This window comes from Catharus ustulatus, chromosome 6, assembly GCF_009819885.2.
Source record: "Catharus ustulatus isolate bCatUst1 chromosome 6, bCatUst1.pri.v2, whole genome shotgun sequence".
Taxonomy (NCBI): Eukaryota; Metazoa; Chordata; class Aves; order Passeriformes; family Turdidae; genus Catharus; species Catharus ustulatus.
Window position 1 is genome coordinate 48,717,638 of NC_046226.1, and position 22,061 is coordinate 48,739,698.

The 22,061-nt window shown below is 37.0% G+C and overlaps 1 protein-coding gene across 2 annotated transcripts in view; it reads right to left on the reverse strand.

Annotated features, from left to right (window-relative positions):
- CARS1 (cysteinyl-tRNA synthetase 1) overlaps nt 1-22,061 on the reverse strand; it is a 32,881-nt gene that overhangs the window by 10,522 nt on the left and 298 nt on the right. The window contains exons 2-17 of one of the 2 annotated variants that reach the window (XM_033063026.1): nt 17,261-17,506; nt 14,288-14,379; nt 13,377-13,465; nt 12,982-13,078; nt 12,438-12,536; nt 11,377-11,526; nt 10,024-10,164; nt 9,236-9,324; nt 8,524-8,645; nt 7,408-7,520; nt 6,772-6,900; nt 6,435-6,564; nt 6,050-6,153; nt 5,021-5,118; nt 3,374-3,563; nt 2,843-2,911 (exon numbers count right to left, since the gene is read on the reverse strand). In XM_033063026.1, the coding sequence (XP_032918917.1) occupies nt 2,843-2,911; nt 3,374-3,563; nt 5,021-5,118; nt 6,050-6,153; nt 6,435-6,564; nt 6,772-6,900; nt 7,408-7,520; nt 8,524-8,645; nt 9,236-9,324; nt 10,024-10,164; nt 11,377-11,526; nt 12,438-12,536; nt 12,982-13,078; nt 13,377-13,465; nt 14,288-14,379; nt 17,261-17,506 (1,958 nt within the window). The remainder of the gene's footprint in view (nt 1-2,842; nt 2,912-3,373; nt 3,564-5,020; nt 5,119-6,049; nt 6,154-6,434; nt 6,565-6,771; nt 6,901-7,407; nt 7,521-8,523; nt 8,646-9,235; nt 9,325-10,023; nt 10,165-11,376; nt 11,527-12,437; nt 12,537-12,981; nt 13,079-13,376; nt 13,466-14,287; nt 14,380-17,260; nt 17,507-22,061) is intronic. The other variant, XM_033063027.2, reaches the window with a different exon arrangement.

The window sequence follows — 22,061 nt, forward strand, 5'->3', positions numbered from 1 at the left end:
AAGTTTCATTACTTTGGAGGGTGGGGGAAGAGAAAAAAAAAAAGTAAACTTTTGTCTCTTCTACAATTTGCACACATATTTCCTCTCTGTTTAATCTCCATGACAAATTTCTGTACAATTAAGGGACACAATAGTCTGTCATTCTCTAAAAGTGCCCCTACAAAAAGAACTGAGGACCTCTGTCAGAACTTTTAAAAAATGTGAACCCTGCAATCAGTTTCATCATCAGATCCAGTGCTGAAAATCTGGCCCAAGGAACAGACTCTGGAATGCGAGGAACAGTCACATCTCCATTCCCCCTCTGCACTGGAAATACCTCTTCATGCAAATAAAGTAGTACGGGGAAAGCAGGCACTGTCACTACTTTATCAGTCATTTCAAGATGAAAGATTTTTATTTCCACAATAACTAACTTGAGAGAAATACTGAATTCACTTGGAAAATGATATTATGGAACTGAGATTTTCAGACTTCAAATTGCTTATATCCATTTTCCAAGTAAATTACTGATCCATGATAATTAAGCTTTTCTTTCAGCACTTTTGAACTGGATTATGCCTTTTTTGGAGATACTGACTCAATTGGTTCTTTCATCTCTAATTTAAACAAGGAAACAACTGGCCTACCCACAGCCTTCTGTAATTAATGAGAAATTTCTGAACCTTGGAAGTTCACCTCCTTTAATTTGTGCTAAGAAAAATAAGAATTTGCATGGAGGACTGAAAGACAGTATAATATTTAATGAAACAACCAAAACACTTTGATATTATGCATTTTTATATTATAGTGCTTAATACCAGTAATGACTTGGGTGATAAAAAGAAAAGCTTCTTGAGTGTAAGAGATGTTCTCACAAAATTCTTCTGATTGTGCTAACAGTGTTGCAAAATGTGGAATGTGTATAACTTTCTTCAGAAAAGATGTTCTTTAATGCTTGATTTTTGTATCCTTTCAAGCCTAATCAACAAGAAGGAAGATTTAATCCCTGAAACAGACTGTAGATAGCATGCAAGCTCTAAGTGATGCCCAGGTGTCAGAAAAACAAACTACTTGTTGGTAGAACTGCCTTGTTAAGGTTTAGGGCTGGACATGCTACAATGATCTCAGACCTTGAGAGAGGTTAACAAAACTTGGAGAGAAGGATGGTCCACTGATTGTGGACACAAAAAATGGCACAAAGAATTTACATGCCACAAGGATATTTGGCAGAGCTCCCAAGATAAGGAAGAAACTCATAAAGCCAACTCAGCAACTGTGCTGAATCAGCTCCCACTGGGTAAAAGGTAATTTCAAATACCAGGTCAGGGACCACCAACCCAAGGAACCCACCAACTCAATAGAACAGAAAGACTAAGCATGCAGACTAATTAGCATGGGAAGCAAGAAAATTATTAACCAAGAGAGGACAGAATACAAATAATAAAATAATCATTTAACTTGTAGCCAATGAACACTAGTTATTTGTTTGCTAAAATGCGTAAATAGTAAAAAGTTTTGATAGTTGGTGTGCTTGATTTGTGGAATACCACCAAGCACCCAGGCTTACACAACTCTTAAACAAATAATCAATGTCACTCTTGAGAGTATAATTACCGGTTTGTTGCATATGGGTAACAAATCTTAATTTTTGTGGACAACATGTGTTAGCACAGTTTTGTTTTGGTTTTTTTCTGCTCAAGATTTTTCTCACTCTACTACCTTTGGCAGGGTTATTTTAAAGGAGTGAAAGGACTTGAAGCTATCACCAATCCTTCCATAAAGCATATCTATTGGAAACACTGCCTGAAGTGTTAAATGCAAAGTTAATTTTAATTTTCCCTAAAAAGTTAAGTGTTAAAGTGCTACCTTTCTTCTGAAATTTAAAATAATTCTGAGCTAAATTTTAAAAAATCACTATTGGTGGGCTTTGTAGGCAATACTGAACATCTTCCTTATTATAGCATTAATGGAAATTTCCACAGCACATGAATGTAAGTATTTGCATTGGCAATTATTGGATGAGTGTTCATTCCCATTTTTCCAACCATGAGCAAACTTGCCAATTCCTCTAACAAATAAAAAGTTAACCTTTTTTGTTATACCAGAAATATTCCATTTATTCCTTCTAAGGAGGAAGAGAAATGTGCAAGGTCACACCTTTAAATGTAGAAAAATACTTGAAAAACAGTACTGGATGTAGCCACAAGAGATTTTTGGCACAAAGTACTAATAGCTTTCACATGGAGTTATTTCTCCTGCCTGCACCAGAAAATGTTCCAGTTATTCCAGAGCCCATCAGCATTTTCATCAGGTACCTCTCAGGTTTTTCCAGAAAAATTCTGCATCGCAGCAGAACTGCTGGGTGACTAAAGCAAAATAGCCTTTGAAAGCCACATAAAAACCGTGGCTGCAAATGAGATCAGAAGAAGAGATTGAAATGTGGATAAAATTCCAGCTGCCTCCAGGCTGGTTTCTGGTGTACCACAAAGAAGTTTAATCAGTATAATTACATTTTAGAAACTACTTAGCGTACAAATACTTGCAGCAATGAGTCTTTAGATTGTAGCATGTTTTGCCTGTAGTTCACATGTGGTTTAGGAAACAGACTCATCATTCAGAAGACCAGATAATTCTTTTTCTGGTTGCTATACAATTTGTCTGTCATTAAATCAAACAAACCTATAAAAATCCCAACTCTCGTAAAAGAAAAATCCTGCTTCCTAAGCCAATTAATTACACCAGATTCAAAAGATAAAAGCAAAAAGAATGAAATTCAGCTACATACCAGTAATGTCAACACTTTAACCTAAGCTCTCAACCGATATAGAGTAATTTTGTTTAGTGTATTTTGTCATTCACTTACATTTATATTTTGACTAGTCCCTCCAACAGGAAAACCAATTGCATCATCACTTTCTATGGCACCAAAAATCTGGTCAAGGAAAAAGAAAAGATTGTATACATCAATTCACAGGAATGTGAAAACCAAGCAAAATCACATATACTAGGCTTTCAACCCAGAATTCACAATGATATTCTGATTTCTAATTGATACACCATATAAAGTATAGGCTTTCAGATTTAGCTTTAAAGCTGTCAGATTTGTCATTCTGACTTCATATATTTTATACTATCTAATTTTTCTTGAATGTATTAGGGCCTCTCCACTATTTCAACAAAACATTAGCTGAAAACGTCACGTAACATGGAGAACTCAAAATTGTTACTGCTGCAGCACATAATGCAGTTTAGGGTTGTTTTGGCTTGGGGATGTGTGGAAGATCTCTGCTTTCCTGTAAGATTTAAACAAAGACTGTATAGATTCCTCTGTACTCAAAAACACAAGTTATAACTGCACAGTGCAATAGCAACATTACTCCTTGCTGTAACATACCTTCAGCATTTGAGTGAGATAGGAGCTGATGTTTCCTAAAAGAAGTCTGTTTGGCATCTGTCTGGAAGATTTCTTTGCAGCAATATAGGAGTTACTCTGGCTGACTAAAGAGCGCATTTCTTCTAAGACAGAGCGGGTGTCAATATTGTCACACAGTGCTTCATGAATTGCTGCTTTCTTCTCATAAAAACTGAGAGGGAAAATATTCTTTTTAACCACTCATGCCAAAAACCCTGCAAGGTACTCTGAAGAGTCTCTATTAGAAGAGTAAGGGGAGCTAAAATTAAGATAACTTTCTGCTAGTCATAGTTTACATTTGATGAGTAAGAAAAGTTTACAGATGAGTAAGAAAAAAAGCATTATAATGATGTTGCTGTTTTACTGCTATGGACAAAGGTAGGCAGGATAATCTAATTGGCAACAACTATCCAAACAAATTACACCAAAAAATTTTTCAGCAAGTGGCCTTTCTGTAGAAGTTTTTTGGGTTTTTTTAAGCAGTATAAATTGCTTATTTAATATCTTCTTGGGCTTACTTTTTCTTTTTTTACAGTATTGCTCTCCTATCCCTGTGTACCAGCCAAGTTCTCTGTTTAGGATCTTTCCAGGAAGGAGCATGGAGCACCAATTTGTAAGTTAACAAAGTGAATTGTTAAGAAGATATTACAAGTAGATAAAAGGAACCAATTCATGCAAACCTTTGTCACAGTAGTAACATGTTAACAGGTATAATAAATAATACAATGTATTAAGTACCATTTCATCACACAAAGGTTTTATGGTTTCAAACAGTGTATTTTTTCCAAGAAAAACAAGATGTGGTAGAAGGAAGGAGACAAAACCAAATATCCATTAAGCATATCTTCTATTCCTCCCACTTCTTCATCCCTTCCTTTTGACCTATTACTTATTATCACCCACCTTTTTAAAAAAGGGGTTATCTCCACCAACCTCAAGTTGAAGATAAAGTTTTCAGAGCATACCACTACACAGAAACATCTGCACTTAATCCTTCAGTATAACATTAGTGACCACAACAGTGAACTGAATTAGGAAACCATTTTAGCACCGCAATGTAAGATGCTTCTATTTTAAATTTCAGACAAAACAAAAGTAATTTAGGAAGCTTTTTGCATTACAAGTAATAATGGTAGTTTTGTAATAAAAGTCAAAAGACTGCAAAATTGGTATCACTGTCTCAACAACATACTTTCAAGCACTGATCTTTTGTGGGTTTAGTCAGGTCATTTAACTTCTATTTGTCTCAGATAGCTTATGATACTTTCAAATATGTAAAACACTGTTTTTCCAGCTGTAACCACTGTGAATCATTGGTCACTCCTTAGAGAGAAGACAAGATTTCACATAGTAAAGAAAATTACAGCTATCTAACAAAAAAGTTCTTTCCCTTCACAAACATGGCAATGAGGTATGCCAGTGTATTTAACCTAAGAGAAATTAACAATTTCATCTATACTTCATAAAGCTGTCCCAAGATGAAAATGATTGTTTGTGAAGAATTGGGATGTTACATGGGAATGCTACAGACATAGATATCACTATATACATTGTAAGTTATATTGTAAGGAAAAAAGAATTAAACATGAAGCAACATAATTCAGAGAGAAGTAGGAATGCTCCACTCACTTTTTGTTCAGCTCTGCTTCCTGATTTTCCCATTTCTGAAACTGGCCTGTCACATCAGTGGGAGCTCGAAGAATATCCTTCACATTCAAAAAGAACTCCTGTAAAAAGAAGAATATAGCTAGAAGTCATTTTCAATTACACATAAGCAATACTTGCCATGAAAGGGCAGTATTTCTTAATGAGACTCCTAAACTTTATGGGTTCAACACTGCTTCAGCCAGGATCTAATGATGTTTCTCAAGACAATAAAACCCAATAAAATCATTTCACATAACTCTCAATCACAGTTGGACTACAACTCATTTTTATCTCTTGCTCTGTTACTACAGATACCCTACGATATTCTAACCTAGCTGCTCACATAAAAAACCTTTTAAAAATGTTTAGGCAATGGTTCTTATGACAGGTTTAAAGTGTGCTGCTAGCAATGGAAGCTGAAGAATAAAATGGCTCCATTTTAAACAGGCATCCAGCTCAGTACAAAGACATTTTAACCTAATCCATGGCCCAAACCAAACATTTTACATAAAAAGCAGAACAGCTTCAGCTGGAGAGACCAAGATCAACAACCTCCAAACCAACCAGGGACAGGAATTGTGCCTAACCTCTTGCACGCCTGCAAGGCACAGAGGCAAAGGCTCAGTGTTTGTGGTGAGGAGACAAAGAGGGAACGATATTCTTTTCCCCTCTGGCTACGTTCGTGTAGAGTCTGACCTAGCTGAAATGTAAGGGAGTCTGTTGGACTGAGTTCTATAAGCAACTGAGAAACTGATCTCGTGTCTAAGTGTCAAGCTGCTCAGAGATGTCAAAACTTGGAGAGAGCATCCAGCTGCAGAGAAATGTAGCAGTCTATGGAATTTATAGGACTTGAGAGTTCAATGGTAGCTAAATAAGCACTGTGCCATCCCAGATTAATTCAGAAAGCAAACAGTCTGGGAATATGGCCTACATACCCTTGGAGTTCTATTACTTGAAACATAACATGGCAACACAAAGATTAGAAAGCTGGAGAAGAAATGGAAAACTTACATTCATAAACTTTTCATACTGAATAGCTGACTCCATAGTGTTATTCGAATAATCCAGTGTATCCTTCCAAGAGTGCATGAGGAAAGCCAGCCGTAACTGTCGTGCTATTAGGAGGTTTAAAATAAACAAGGAAAGTTTTTATAAGCTAAAACATTTTCATGGACTCCAATACTGCAGTGGAGTAGTAAGAACATAATCTTTAAAGCTCTTACTATCATTAAATCTACCAAAAAAGGAAAACCACTGCCATCCATACTGATAAATACCAACAAGGATCAGAAGGAAGCCGGGAAAGAAGACATTTGAAGTTACCCTAAATAAAAAATTTATTGCAGTCACCACTCAAAGTACACCAAAAACATTCCCATTCCAAAATAATTTTTACCTGTGTGTTTCTTCAGTGCATCTTTTATGGTAATGAAATTCTTCAAAGATTTGGACATTTTGCAGCCAGCAATTGTTAAGTGACCAGTATGCAGAAAATACCGAACCCAGTGATCATTTTCGAAGTACGCCTGCAGGAAAAAAGCAAAACCAAAGACTCAACACTGTTTACATCCATATCCTGAAATAGGAAAACTTAAGAGAATAAAATCCTAGGAACCAAACCGTGTTTACAGAAAACACATATCAAGTTTAAAAAACTGAATTATGGATTTCTGTAAGTTGCAGTGAAAGCAAAGCATGTTGGTTTATCTCTGCAGAAAGGTCAGTTGGCTCACCTCAGACTGTGCCAGTTCATTGTCATGGTGAGGAAATCGGAGATCAAAGCCTCCTCCATGAATGTCCATGGACTCTCCTAGAACGGATCCACCCATGGCAGAACATTCAATGTGCCAACCTGGACGACCCTGTTAACAAAAAGGCATTACTTGGTTACTAGCAACTGTCTTCCTCTTCTGCCTCTGTCTCATTCCCTCATGCTCTTACTAAGAGAAGATTCTCAGTCTCACAAAAGGAAACTGTTGCATTTAAAGATCCAACCTAACAATACATCTGTAATGTTCTAATTATCTTGCTTACTGTTCTTGTAAAAGCTACATTAATATTTTTGATCACAAGGGAAAAAAAAAGGAAACAGAATTCACTGCAGATAAAGCTTGTCAATTAACAGAGGACAAACCCCAAGTAGCAGCCATGCTGAGCCTGCATGCAAACTTCAGCGTAAAAAGTATCAAACAGACTGATACACATGCTAGATTATTAAATAAACACTAACCACAGAATCTTTATGACTGAATACATAATCTCCACATTTTTTACAGTCTTAATAAAACGTGAGGCAAAAAAACTTGTGTAATTATGCTATTTAAATAAGTGAAGAAAATCCAAATCCTGATTATAATGTCCTCCCTTACCTTTCCCCATGGAGAGTCCCATGAGGGCTCTCCTGGTTTGGAGGACTTCCATAAAGCAAAATCATTTGGAGAATGCTTCTCACTTAAGCGATCAGCTGAGATGCTCAGGTCACCTTTCAAAAGAGAAATGTAAATGTACACATTTTACACCACCATTACTGATTTTTCCTGTATCTCACATTAAGAGAATCTTAGAAAAGAAAATAAATTAGAAAACCCCAAAATACAAACCCCCAAATCACTGAACCCTCAAAAACCCTCATTATTAACCTTGATAATCCTTTGGGGTTTTTGGCTAATGTTGATTGACAAGTACCTGACACTTGTAGCTGATACTACACTACTTTGTAAGTTTTGACATGAGATTCACCTACATTCTCTTACCAGGTACATATTTCTTCCCCTAATCTCAGCTGCTGCACAGAAGGTTGGTATTTGTTCAATACCTACATTTACTCTTCTGTTACCCAACTGCTCTGTAGGTGTCCTGATTTCACCTGGTAGGATTATTATATTAAAACTTTTTAATATTCTTTTTATAGACTTTCTGCATGATTTGCTAAAACTGTACAACTTTAGGAGCAGATAACTAATGAGTCCCATTTACCGAGCATTTTAAGTTAATCCTGTGCTATAGCTCTATTAAAAAAAATAAAATCTATGTTTGGATTTGGTTCAACAGAACAAAGTTAAAATAAGAGCTCTCAGTATGAAAGAGGAACCCAAATATTTGTCATGAAATAACCCCAGCCTGATGTGGAGGACTTGTGCCTGGCATGTGGAAGACCCAGGTTCAAGTCTTTGCTCTTACTCTGAGCCAGATGAACAGGCAAATAACTAGGCTATGGCCAAGTGGCTGCGTTATTCACAATTCTGACCAAAAACCACCTCACAAACAAAAATGCAACCCCAAACCATCCTAGGATTAATATAATTTCTTGGTATTTTCCAATTAAAAACTTTAAGGAAGCTCAAGCTACAAAACTGGCAAAGAAATTGTTAAAGGAAGTGCAGCAGGTAAATCATCAAGCTCTGTGACTGATCCAAACATCAGTAAAAGCAATTGAAGAGGTCAAGACATCATCAGTTTCTTGAGCAACTTGAGCAAATCTTTACCTTCGCCCTCTTGAAGAGCTTTCTGATCACCTACAGCTTCAGGCACCAACTTAGCATAGGAGTGTTTTTCACTGGCATCAAACTTCATAGTATCAAAGTATACGGATCCATTGGACACATACCTGAAAAGTTACAGTACATTATTGAGCTAACTTTCTACCACAACTTCAGTGAATTTTATCCCCAAAACCACTGTTAGAAGTTTGCCAGTAACTCCTCTCACACTGTGGTACTGCTCAGTATTGTAAATATGACCTAGGTGAGCCTAAGTTTTAAGGTCTCACCATATGAAGACTTCTGACAAATCATTGGAAGTTGTAATAAACTTATTGAAGAGAAAACAAGTATTATTAAGCTTTTGAGAAGTATCAGGAAACAGTCACAAGAACTACTATTTTAAAAAATTCTGTTATTTGCAACCGATTTCTGTCATGTGTCAATTTTTGACAATTTTTGATGAAGACCAGGAATCAAACACCATTCAAGTGAATGGGACTTAGACTTTATTTTAATTAACAAGGATTTCAACCTATAGTACACCATAAGAAGCAAATCAGGTGAAAAATAACAGCTCTTTTGCAAAGAAACCTGAATTTTCTTATTTGATAAAAAACTGCTTCTGGCAAACACTACTGTTGCAGATAAAAACAGAGAAAACAGCTCAAAGCTAAATGCTGAAAGCAATCATTCTGGCATCCACTAGCAAACTTACCCATAACCATTATCCACAATCTTCTTCACAAAATCCACAATTTCTGGTACATATTCACTAACCCGTGTTAAAACATCCGGAGGTAAAACCTAGAGATAAAAAGTAGAATTATAAATATATATGGAAATATATGCTAAACATATATGTTATGTATTGGTTACAATTTTGCTCAAAAGCAAGTTATAACAAAATCTAGCACTCCTATTTCAAGCTTTTTGCTCTGAAACAATGAGCTGTGGTCACTTTTTCCTCAGTCTTTAAGGGGATGCCAGCTCTTCTGACAGCAATTCCCTCTGATTTGCAGGTAAATAAATCAACCTTCACTGACTGAACCACTGCCTGTGACATAGAATTTCATCTTTAACAAACAAATCTCTTCTTGGTAGTTACCATCACATAATTTCTTAATGGTTGAAGACTCTTAAGCAGTTAGTCTAAATGCCGAGGTTAGCAGGAATCTCTAGCGCACCCAACAGATTCCAGCTCAAACTTTTGGACCAGTTTATGATTATTTGCTCATGTTGCACCAAGGGGATGGCATGGAGAGTACACCTCAAACCTGATCACCAATCAAGTGATGTGCAACAACCACAACAGATTGAAGATTGTTGGGATGGAAATACAGCAGGTGCTAATTTAACACCTATCTACTAATATTAAAGGAAATACTTTATCAATGAAGCTGAAATATGAGATTCTTGAAAGTTAATATGGAGCTAAATTGTCTTCTGGGTACTATAAGGCATGGTACATACATTTTTAGAAGGGAAAACAGTTTATTTACTTACGTTGAGTGCTTCCATATCTTTATGAAATTCCGCTTCCCAGAATTTGGGGAGCTTTGAGAATATGGAATTGTCAGTCACCTGACTGCCAAATTTTGTGTCCAACCAGTCAGACAGCAAATCTTTGGCTTCTTCCAACAGTGTCTAGAAAACAATAATGATAAGAGCAACTGATCTAAGACTTTCCCTGATAAATCGTGCAGAAAGATCTCATGCTGAACAGAGGTTTGCAAATGTCTTATTCCTTAAGCAATGACACACTTAGTTGCGAATACAGAGTAATCCAGACTTCTACCAAATTCTTATCATGTCATCCTTCATACATACAGATGAAACAATCAGAGTAAGGAAGATAAACTGTTAAGTGGTATGTGTTTTGATACTGATCACTTAAACAGGCATCTGGAACTTGCACTGTAGACACCAGATGGCACCTGCAGCTGTATTACATTTTCTGTTCCCCCACTGTTATTGGATAATCTAACAGAAGCCTTACTGTGTGCATTGTGAAAAAGTGCCTGAAAAACGAATTTGAACAACAGCAAGGATACCTTTTAGTCTTATATTAAAGGATTTCTATTTCTGACACTGGGATATAATGCAGAAGGTACGATTGCTTAGATTTCAGGGTTTTTTAAAATTCCATTAGGTCAGTATACACTTTTATAAAAGCATTTGATATTAGAATAGCTGGGCCTTTTAAAAAAACCCCGTTATTTAGAGACAGGGTCTTTCCAATAAGGGAGCACATAGCCACGTGTACCCAACAGTACTTATCACAAATAATCTGAAAGCAAGAGAAGATGAAAATGGAAATAACCTACTAAAAGAAAATAACTACTACAAATAGTTATACTGACTGACCTGATTGCTGGGACATAACCAAATCCAATAAAGTCAACACAATTATTTGTCACTGAATTTAATTGCTTTTAATAAAAATAATCCTGAGCAACATTGTGGGAGGTATTTTCCTCTATGATCAGAGACAGAAACACTTGTGTAGAAAACTGCCACCAGTAGTGGAATGTCAGAAATGCATGTTCAGTAACCTATAATGAAACTAATTAATCAAGACAAAAAAGTCAAAGAGAAAGTCTAAGTACATGCAAGAGCAAAATCCTCATTGGAAAGGTTAAAAGTCATTGATAAAAACACCATCCTGTAGTTGAAATGAAGAATGAAATTTCCTGTATTGAATGCAAAGTACTAAAAAGTTCTCAGTCGCACAATTCCTCTTTTTATGAACTAAAGGTTTCTTAATGTCTCAGGGAATTACTATGAGCTACAAATTATCTTTAAACCTCCTAACAATTACAAGTCAAATATAAAATACAAAAAGGAGCTCAAACTTACCTCATAACATCTGTTGATCTCTTCAGCAGGGTGCTTTGCTTGGACAGCTTCTTGTAGAGGGTCAAAAGCAGACTTCACTGCATTTTGAATTCTTTCCAACATTTGCTTTTTATCCGGGTCTGTTGTTTCATTTAGTTTAACTGAAAAGGGCTACAATTAAAAATAAAAAAATCAGCTGTAGTACAGTAGCACTATGCTCCATACACAGAATATTATCTTAGTCACAGAGTACCTTGCTGGTGATGAATAAGACATTATACCACACAAAAAGCTTTGGTAGCAACTACTTAAACATGAAATATGCTCCTCATTAGAAATAAAGGTACAATCACAAGATTTTTAGCTCACATCTAAATCAATTTTTTAGAAAGACTTCATAAATCACTACATCATCACAATTACTGCTGTTTTCATTTTCTATGCAGCTAATCACCTTAACCGTGCAGTTGATTACCACAAATTTGAAAAGGACAAGCTTTAATGTGACAGAGGGAGAGATTAAATGCAATGTTTAGGGAGTATGTCAGGCAAAGATAGTTGACCAAAATTTCCAGACCTCCTATTCCCAGGCCTGTATTCAATTCATTAGAATGATAATCCCTTTGTGATCTGTAGTTCTGAAAATCACCAGAGAGTCACCTTCTCTCACCTTCAGTCCTGAATACACAATTTACTAAATCCTAAAAGCTTTTGAGCCTTTTCTTTCCAAGGTCATCAATGGTACAAAAGGAAAACCTCCCAAGCTTTAAAAGATTATGGACAGACCACCATTTAAAACTCTTTGAAAGGATTATTTTAAAAGCAAATGCTCAATGCTCTTTCAGAAATAGATGCACTCACAAGTAAGTTCTAAGATGACAGAAATCAGAAATGCCTTTTAAAGAATTTGTCAAGTCTAAAACAATGTAAAAATCAAAGTGATGTGCAGTTCAAAGAACATTTCTAATGTGTACGGTACCAGAACTAAAAGAAGGAAAGTTTGAGGAGGTAGCAAAGTCTGAAGCATTCTTTAGATGCTTTGAGTGAGAACCTAAAACACAAGCAGAGATTAGCACACCCACCTCTGAGGCAGTTCTAACATCTTCAAGTAGCTGATCTGGTGTTGATTTGTTCTCTCTATATCGTTCAAAAAGGTGATTTTGTCTTGCTCTCTTGATGATCTACAAATCAGAAAGACGAAATTACTTCTGTGAAGTGACACATACAAAATGCAGATAAGATCCACTATGTACAAAAGGCATGTCCCTATAAATTTAACAAGCTACAAGAATTGCATGCAATAACACAAATCAAACACACCATACATAGTTAATGAGCTACCTCAATGGGGTCAGTTAATTACCTCAACAGGTAAATAAATTACCTCTTTAAAATACTTAGTCTTCATTATTTGTGACAACATTCATTATTACACAGCAATACAGGGTTTGCTACTAGAGGAATGCTACAAAACTGAGAAAATCAATGCCTCTGTGCACAAAAAGTATGTCTCTGTTAATAAGTGTAAGATTTATCTTGGCTTATCAAGTAGCTATTACAGGTGACTCTCTGACTTCCATTCTAAAAGTTCAGCATTTTAGATTACAATTTTAAAAAAACCCTTACCTTATCATCAATATCTGTAATATTCATACAATAGAAAACATCATATTTAAAATAATCCCTCAAGATTCTTCTCAGGATATCAAATGATATGTAGGACCTAAAACCAAAAAGATACAGGGGTGTTTTTAGTAAACACTGGTGTCTCTTCTGTGCACAAACCATTTTAACCTCAATCAATAACTGTGCAGAAGTTCTACTTTGCCCCCATCTATCAGTAAGTTTTTAATCCCACAATGATAAATTACTATAACGTGTTTTTAATCTTAAATTGCAAGCATTGAGACAAGAGAGACCATTTTCTATTAATACACTCATCTAAATAACACCTTCTTCTAATAATCTTTTGCTTCCACTAGGCACTGTTACCACCTATATCAGAGTAAGGAATGAAGTACCTGGCATGTCCCATGTGAGAAGCATCATAAACTGTTGGACCACAGCAATACCACAAGACCTTTTTTCCATTCTGAGGCTGAAACACTTCCTTAATTGAAAGGGAAGGTACAATGGTCAGAAGAAATTGAAGACATGACCACAGGCCAGTAACACCCATTTAGAGATCAGAACAGGAAAACAAGGATTATAATTACAAAAATCAAAATAGTTATTCCATTCCCAACTTTACCATGAGTAAAGATCACCACTAGCTTTTTCATGTAAGAGAGATAATGGGGAGTGGCAGCTTATGTTCTTATGCATTCTCATCAATCAAGATATCAGGTTACAAAAACCTGGACTAAGCAGGACACTATTCCAGCTGCTAGTGAAAATTTTCTTTTGCATTGAAAAAGGTTACAAGTTATAATCAGTTCACAGATACTAGAATACTAGATTCCATGTAAAATTAATAATCTTAATATTTCCTCTTTCCCAAAGGACTTTCAAATAAGACCACAAGAAGTTTTACACTTTGTATATTACAACTATATAATTGGTGAAACTTTTTTTACACAGAAAACACCTGAATAACAAAACTGATTTTATTCTGCTTATACTGCCTACACTTATGTGTATTACAGTTGAATGCCAGGCTATTTTGCATGACAACTTGAAACTGGGAACTGAACATTATGCAATATGCACAAAGAGACACACACTTGTAGTGTGTATATATACTAGTGTATATAGTATTCCACTTGCTCAGCAAATGCAATTGACTGGCACACAGTTCCTGGCCCGTGCTTATTTACATTCCACAAAATACAACCCAGAGACTGACTATTGACAGAGCAAACACTTCAGAAACAAGCATCTGATGACCGCTCTATTTGTGTTTCTAGGGAAATCTCTACTTTCATTTACTCACCTTGCTGCGAGTCAGGCTGTTGTAGAGGCAGAGCCTGGAATGTTTTGTCCCTTCAGGGGGAGACCAGGGGGGCTGCACACGTTTGCCTTTACCTAAGAGAAAAGGTTGTTTAAAGAAAACTGAAAAGACCCCTTTCACAAACAGGTTTGTAACATAACATTTTTTCCTTATCATTATTTCAGAAGGAAAAAACCTCCACATCTAAATGGAGAAAGTAGTTTCAATCCTACTAATTCAACTACTTCTGTTAGAACCTCCTACAAAGCCACCAAAACCAAAGTAAATTGTTTCAATCTAGTTTATTTTCTACTCTCTAACTTGCCATTCCTATTAGCTATTGATCCAAGTAGCAGTGAGGAAGAGCGTACACATGTAAGAGCATGTGATTCAGGTAAAGTATTACATTAAGTTTTGAAATTCAATGAATCATTAATGAAATGTTACGGCAGTCCTGGCTATCTGCAACACCACTGATTTTACCGTGATGACACATCACAGATTTCACACAGAATTTGCAAAATATCTCCAGAGTCCAGAGGTGGTCTCTAGAGCCAATATTGACAGAGTATGTGCATTCAGGGTGAGAGGGAGAGCTGACAGAAAAGCTTAGAAAAAACCTCAGCTTTTTATCATGCATTGCTGCTATGTACACAAGGCATTTCTGAACACACTCATTTACCACAAATATGCTCCAGCTCAGCAAGAGGTCTACATTTTGTCATTAAAGAGAATAGATAAAACCTGGGTAATATTAGTGACAATATTTGTGCATTTGTTTTCTCCTAGATTTGTAAGAAGCAACATAGCTATTAAAACTCATGGGTTTTTTTCAAAGAGAAGTATGGGCATGTGATTTGTCAGAGTTGCAGTTAGTTGCAGTTTGCTGTGTACTGGGCTGCTTACAGCTGTAATGATGTTAAAAGCAATTATGAAATTAACTAGGAATGAAAGCAAAACCAAGAAATTCAAAAATACAGCAAGTTTGCCAGCTTAATACACACAGCACTATCTTTAGGAATTCTCATGGTATGCATTTTAACTGCAATTAAAATATTCTAAAAAAATATTTGTTTTGACAACAAAATTGCCTTTCTTATCCCATGTCTCAGGGTGCTTCTCATCAACTCTGTTCCCCTCAATATCTTCATATACGTATTTTGGTTGAAAACCTTCAAGTAATACAAACATGCATGGCATAAAAAATGTAATCTCTTCACCTTTCTTTTTTGAGTAACTGCCCAAATAAGAAAAAAATATGTTAAGTGTAGTACTCTGCCTCACAAAGGGACTAATTTCATTTCCATGCTATGAATCCATGGAAATATGTGTCCATTCTAAACATTTCATTGCATGAGGTACTCCTGAAGAGAACACCTCAAGTTCAAGAGCAGTCTCTCCATAACATGGGTCATACAGCAAGGCATGGATTTGTTTACTCTTTGATTTACAAAGATTACTCTGGCATGCTTAATTGTGGCCAACACTTCCCTCGGGGAAAGAAGCCTGTGTGGGTGAGTCTAATAAAAGATAAATCTGTAAAGCTTTCTTCAGTTACAACCACATGAACATAAGGAAAAACCCAGATACTACAGCCCATATTTCTCAGCTTGTGAGTTAGGTGTCAGATTTTATCCACTTTACAGATGCCGAGGGCAAAGTAACAGGCAGGTAAAACATTGGTTAGTCTGGTCAAATACACCTCTGCCAGCCTACAGCCTTTCCTCTGGATTGAATTGAAGTTCATGTGCTCTAATCCACAAAGGAGTTTCCTGGTACACCAAAAATAACAGCAATGAAGTATTCAAGGCCTAAGAAGTATTGGCAGATTTGTGTGTTATTTTCATGGTGAACATTGCAGAACACCATTCCACGATTCCTGAAACACATGCACCAATCATGATGATATAACCCGTCAGAAAGAGAGATTTAACAGTAAAGATTTCATGGTCAGAAAAATGGAAACGTTTTCTCTTACTGCTCCACCCTGATCCATGGAAGTCTACAGACAATCTGCAGTTAGTGGATAAATCTGCTATCAGAGCCAGGGGTGCAGCTGAGATCCCTTCTCTGCTGGAAGGAAATAATAACCAGCACAAACACATGCAGGCACACACAACACACAGAATTTACTCACAGCAGTCAGATTTTAACTGCTGGTCTGTTAGGAGTTGAGAACACAAATGGTGTGAGGTTGTGAGAAGATGGCACTGGAGTAATAATAGTTAACAACCATCAGCAAGAATGACAGACATGCATTCATTTGTAGGTATTGCAAGCACTATACAACAGCTCTGCGTTGTTATTTTTCATTATTTCATGACTCCTTGAGCAAGGATCTCACTATAAAGCAATTAAATTAGACTAGCTCATTGGGAAACAACTCAGGAGAGTGATGCAGCTCCCAAAAATGCCTGCCCATGCTTACACAATGGTCTAGATTAACCAGTTAATACTTCCTCAAATCATCAGCATGCCTAAATTACCAGGGCTCAAAAAGAATCCCAGACATTCTTTGTGAAGTTCAGTGTTAATAACAATCATAAGAGGAAGTATTCAGTTTATTTTATTGTGGATTTGTATATTATACAACAACTATTTGGTTAACTTTGCAAGGAAAAAAAGTAGACTGGGCAAATCTTGGTATTTGCAGGAAAAAGCCCAAAGCCACATATTCTTTCAGAAACCAGAAGATAGTCAGCTTTTTAAAGAAAATGCATATAATCAAATTCTGTACACTAAGGAATTTTAACATAAAAAAATTGCTAACAGCTTTTACATCTAAATAGGTCAGGATCCATCAATTACACAGTAACTGTATGCAAGAATAATGTTACTACTTCGAATACAAATTGATACTGTAAATTTTAAGGCGTGCAAGAAAGTATGAAAGGGAACTTCTTGGAATTCTCAGCAATAACAACCAATACAATGTCAGCTAGTCTACAACCTGCCCACCAGTTTCATATTACTCACTTGTTTGAAGTTTACAAGGCTCATTTTTTTCACTGCTGCCATCATAGATTGCTTCTATGTGTCTGTACCACCGGACAACATGGATATACTGGTCCACAGGTGGCCCCGAAAACTTTCTGAACACCTCCACATCTGCATGTGAAAATGTGAACCCCTGGATATAACTACGAGTGCTCAGGTACTCGTTCAGAGCCTTCACCCTGGCTTCCTCTTCACTAATGCTCAGAATAAAACTGTAGTTGGAAGCTGTAAAGAGAGGCACAGGACATTTGGTCAGCATTAAAAGAAGGAGATCCCATGACCAAAATATATCCTTATAATATATATCTCCCCCTGTAAATTACCTCTGGCTAAGAAATTGGAGAAAATTAGATTTAATACAAGCTACAAAATAACTATGTATTTCCTGTTAACAGGATTATGTTCATGTTGCCATAAATTTTTAAAGACATCTTTCAAAGAGTTATAAGTACAAGAACACAGGTCTTTTTCATTAAGAATATAACCTACCAAAATTGGAGAAAATCCCTCACACAGAGCAAACCTAATCAGTCACTCTTTTTTCCACGCTGCTAAAACACTCATTCTGCTAATAATGAAATAAGATTCATTTTATACACTGTGGAAAGGCTGTGAATATGTCTATTGAACTTGTGCCTGTAGTTACATCTTTGCAGGGGTGCTGCTTGCATGCAGGCTCCCAGCACAATGCTCAGTTCCTCCTACTTGGTGTAGAAACTCAAAATTTCAGCTGCTGCTGTATATTCCCATACTTCTCCCATGCCTCTTTCTCTCCTCAAGCACACAAATAATATTTAAAATGAGTAAAATCTACACAAACAAACGGGAAGGACATCAGATCATGCCCCTCTCTCACAATTTTTTAATTTCATGATTTCTTTGGTATATAGGCAAAGAAGGTTCAGTTATGTCTCATCTTGACAAACACAGGGACACAGAGGAAAGCTCAGTAAGCTAGTGGGAATGCTCACTGGAACAGCAAGCCCTGTGCAAGCCAGCAGGTGCAAAGCACTCTGAGGTTATGGCACTGGGCTAGCACTACCATTAGGCAAAACCTAGCATTCACATTTTCCTACCATGATTCAGTGTTTGTAGCTCCATTTGTGTTCAAAGTACTGTATAAACATGAAGGCAATATCCCATCAAGGTAGTCAGCCAGCAAGGTAATTTGAACCAAGGTCATGTGCAGTAAAATGAGAGAGGCAGTAGGAGAGCACCTGTCCCTGCTCCCAAATCCCAGAAGTGTAACTTCTCACACTGGCAGAATATCTCCTGCATGAGGAGTTCCCAAACCATGGAGGTGCTCACAGAACACAACTCTTGGAAAGGCGGGAATGAAAGGAGATGGGAAAGTGATGGGTAGGAGAGGATGTGAGGGTGGCACAATTAAAGTCTTTCCAAATACCATTAGTTAAAACTTTGAACCATTTTGTATATGGAAATCAATTATTAAAATACCCAACAGCAACTCAATACGACAGCAAAGTTGCAGCTAGATATCAAGCATGTTTGCATTCAACTCTTAACAAAAAAAATTTAAAATCAAAATTCACAAAAGATATTTAAAATCTACGAACAAAAGAAGACAGATCCATGCAAAGTATAAACCCTTATCAAGGGCTATCCATGTAATTGCTTAGTACAAATAAGAAATACTAAGGAAATAATGGTTTATAACTCAACCTTATAAGTTTGCCTTACACAGCTGAATAAGACTCAGCTTCAGCTCACACAGCTCATTTGACTATAACCTTTTAATGCTCCGAAATATTTACTGATGTTTATCAGTACAGAACTTCACATGTTTATACACATGAAATAGTTTGAAACGGTTACGTTCATTAACAGTGGAAATCTAAGACATAAGTCTTCCCACAGTGTGAATTTTGTATACATGAACCAATGAGGGAGAAGGCAAAAAAAAAAAAAAAAAAAAAGAAATTACAAGAATGATCTGGGTAGAAATGAAACTATATCTCAAAGAAAAGATCTTTTGCGAGGAAAAACAACACTCAATTTGCAATGTATTATTATGGTTATTATGACCATTATTCACACACCAGGCTGCTAATGGGAAGCAAGTCAGTGTATCTGAAACAATATAAGTGCTTTCCAACCACATCTGTAAACCAATCTAAAAGGGAAGTTGCCCAAACTTACACACAAATACAACAAATATTACAGCACCCATACAAGCTAATTTTGGCAAGGAGAAGTGGCAAACACTGCTTGTGAATGTTGGGACCAGCTCAGCATTGATAAGGTTAACAGCCAAAATTTTTTTAAGCAATCCTGGCACAGACATTAAATACTTGAAATTATAGCGTTTGGCAGGCTCACTGTCCCATTCCCAGCGTCCCACATCAGCTTCATGGGCTGTGCTGAGCAAATGACTATGATAACGCTGTCTTGGAAGGCAGTGTAGCTGTGGATCACTTTTTTCAAGCAAAAGGAATCAGTGACAGCTGTCTATATAACAGTCTGCTTCAGTTTAATTGATATCACAACTAAAAGAACAGTAAATCTACAGAATCTGGTTTTCTGTGATTTCCATTCTGCATCTTCTGTTCCACCTGTCCTGCAATTCCTTCAATTTATTAAACACTCCCGCTGAAATATTTCCTGGTACCTCCTAAGTGCTGCATCTTGTTTTCCCAAGCACTTCAGTATCCCCATCCTCCTGCACAGCTCCAGCCCATCTTTGCTAAGCCTGCCAATGGTGTGCAAGAGGCAGCTGCCCATTGTCAAATTAATTGATTAATTAATACCAATCAATGGATTCAAAAAACATTGAGGGAGAACGGCCAATGGATACATGTACATCTGACCCGTTTTCCTTGTTGCTTTAGGAAAACAGGCTAAGGGATCGCCCTTCTCCCTAATTGCAATTTTTTTTCCATCCCCAAAACTACAGTTGTTACTACTCAATTGCATCAGGGAGTGTCTCCGTGGCAGTAGAAACACGAGAGTACTACAGAGCTGTTGCATAACACTGAATTTTAACTCATGTGAACAGAATGATCCATAGATATCGTATCACACAAGAGGAAAGCAGCATTGAGCACGAGTATTGGAGAGGTAGCAAAACAACCTTGAAAAATCAGAAGAATTAATGTTAAGAATGTAACAGTAAAAAGTTGTTAAAAAAAATTCCACTGCAGACATCAATTAATACCATTCTCACACAACAATCACTGGTGTACAATCTCTTTGGGTGATACAATTGTCACACATTATTCTTTCCATGCATGGAATGCTTCAGAGACTATTAAAGGACACTGGGAATTTGTCTGAGAGACTGCAGCGACACACAGACTCAAAGGCACAGGACAGCTTCTACATTTTCTTTGCACATAAAATAACTTTGGAGGTTTAATCAAGACACGTAACTTCCACTATACCAAATTACATTGAAAGTTTCCACTTTTATTAACTTGAAAACCTCTGCTCCTTGAAGGTGTGGACAGCAAAGTAAATACAGGAAAGCCATAAAGTAGGCAATAAACTAGCTAACACAACACCAGGAAGATAACTTGGCTTCAGGAAAAAATTGCATTTCCTGGGCTTCCCTGAACCTGCTAACCTTGTAAATCATAACTGATGACACTGTAAATGTTCGGGGAATGCCACAGAGGCATTCTCCAAAAATAAATCTTATCCATTTCTGAACATTTTGAAATGTAATTTCTCATCCTACTTAGCTTTCACAAATTTCAGACAACCCACAAAAGACAAGTGTAAGATTATTAATAAAGCTCCAAACTGCCCGTTTATCATCCTGGCCAGCCACTTCTGAAAAGAATTCCAACCATCTGCTCAGCCAAGATGAAATCTCCTTTTCCCTTAACATTTCACAAGAACCAAACCAATGCTGTGATTCCAGCTAATACCAGACACAGCATACACAGAGACACAAAAACAAAGGACTTATCAAGACTCACATACAAGGAGCAAGAAGCTTTTAGATGAGCAGGGATTTTTAAGACTGGAGTATCCCACACCAAGTAAGAGCTTGACAATCCCAGTCTTTTGAGTCCTGAAAGTTTCACTTCCACTTTTCCCGAACTGAAACTAAAAATAACAATTCCAGTTCCAGTAAAAAAAACCCCCACCTTAACCAACAGTAACTAAAGAGTTTCTCAAAGTGCACCTGAACTTTCTTGGATTTTTTCCCCCCAAGATACTGAAAAGACTTCTGAAAAAGTCATCCCTTGACAACAATAAATGTTTTGCTTTAGTAGGAATTATATGTGATGAATAAAGAGCAAAGTAACTTTTGGTAACAAAGAAAAAGGGGCATAAATATCTGTATTTACAGATCCTTAGCTGGAATGACAGAAATTTCCAACCCTTTACATACCATAATGGTATTTCACACTTGCATGACTGGTATTCCAAGTTTCCATTTGCTACAGTAGCACCAAAAATTATAGTACTACCCCAGCCCTCCTTCCATACGGAAGCGAACAGTACAACCCATCATTAAAACACGACCACAAAAAATGTCCGTAAAAGTCCAAAAGTTCAGGCGTGAGTTCAGGGGAGAGCACTGACGGCTTCGGAAGGGAGACAGAGACAGGTGAAAAGCACGGCGGGCGCGCTGAGCAGCGCACGGACCGAGCGCACCGAGATTCCGCCAGCACCCGGCGAGCTGGGGAACAGCTGTTCCCAGAAGTGGGTGACGTGGGTGAATTTTCTCCATAAATCACTGAACGCCAGCACGAACCTTACACCCGCGGCGAGGCACACGGCGAGCCGCGTCCCGCGGGACGCGCACCCA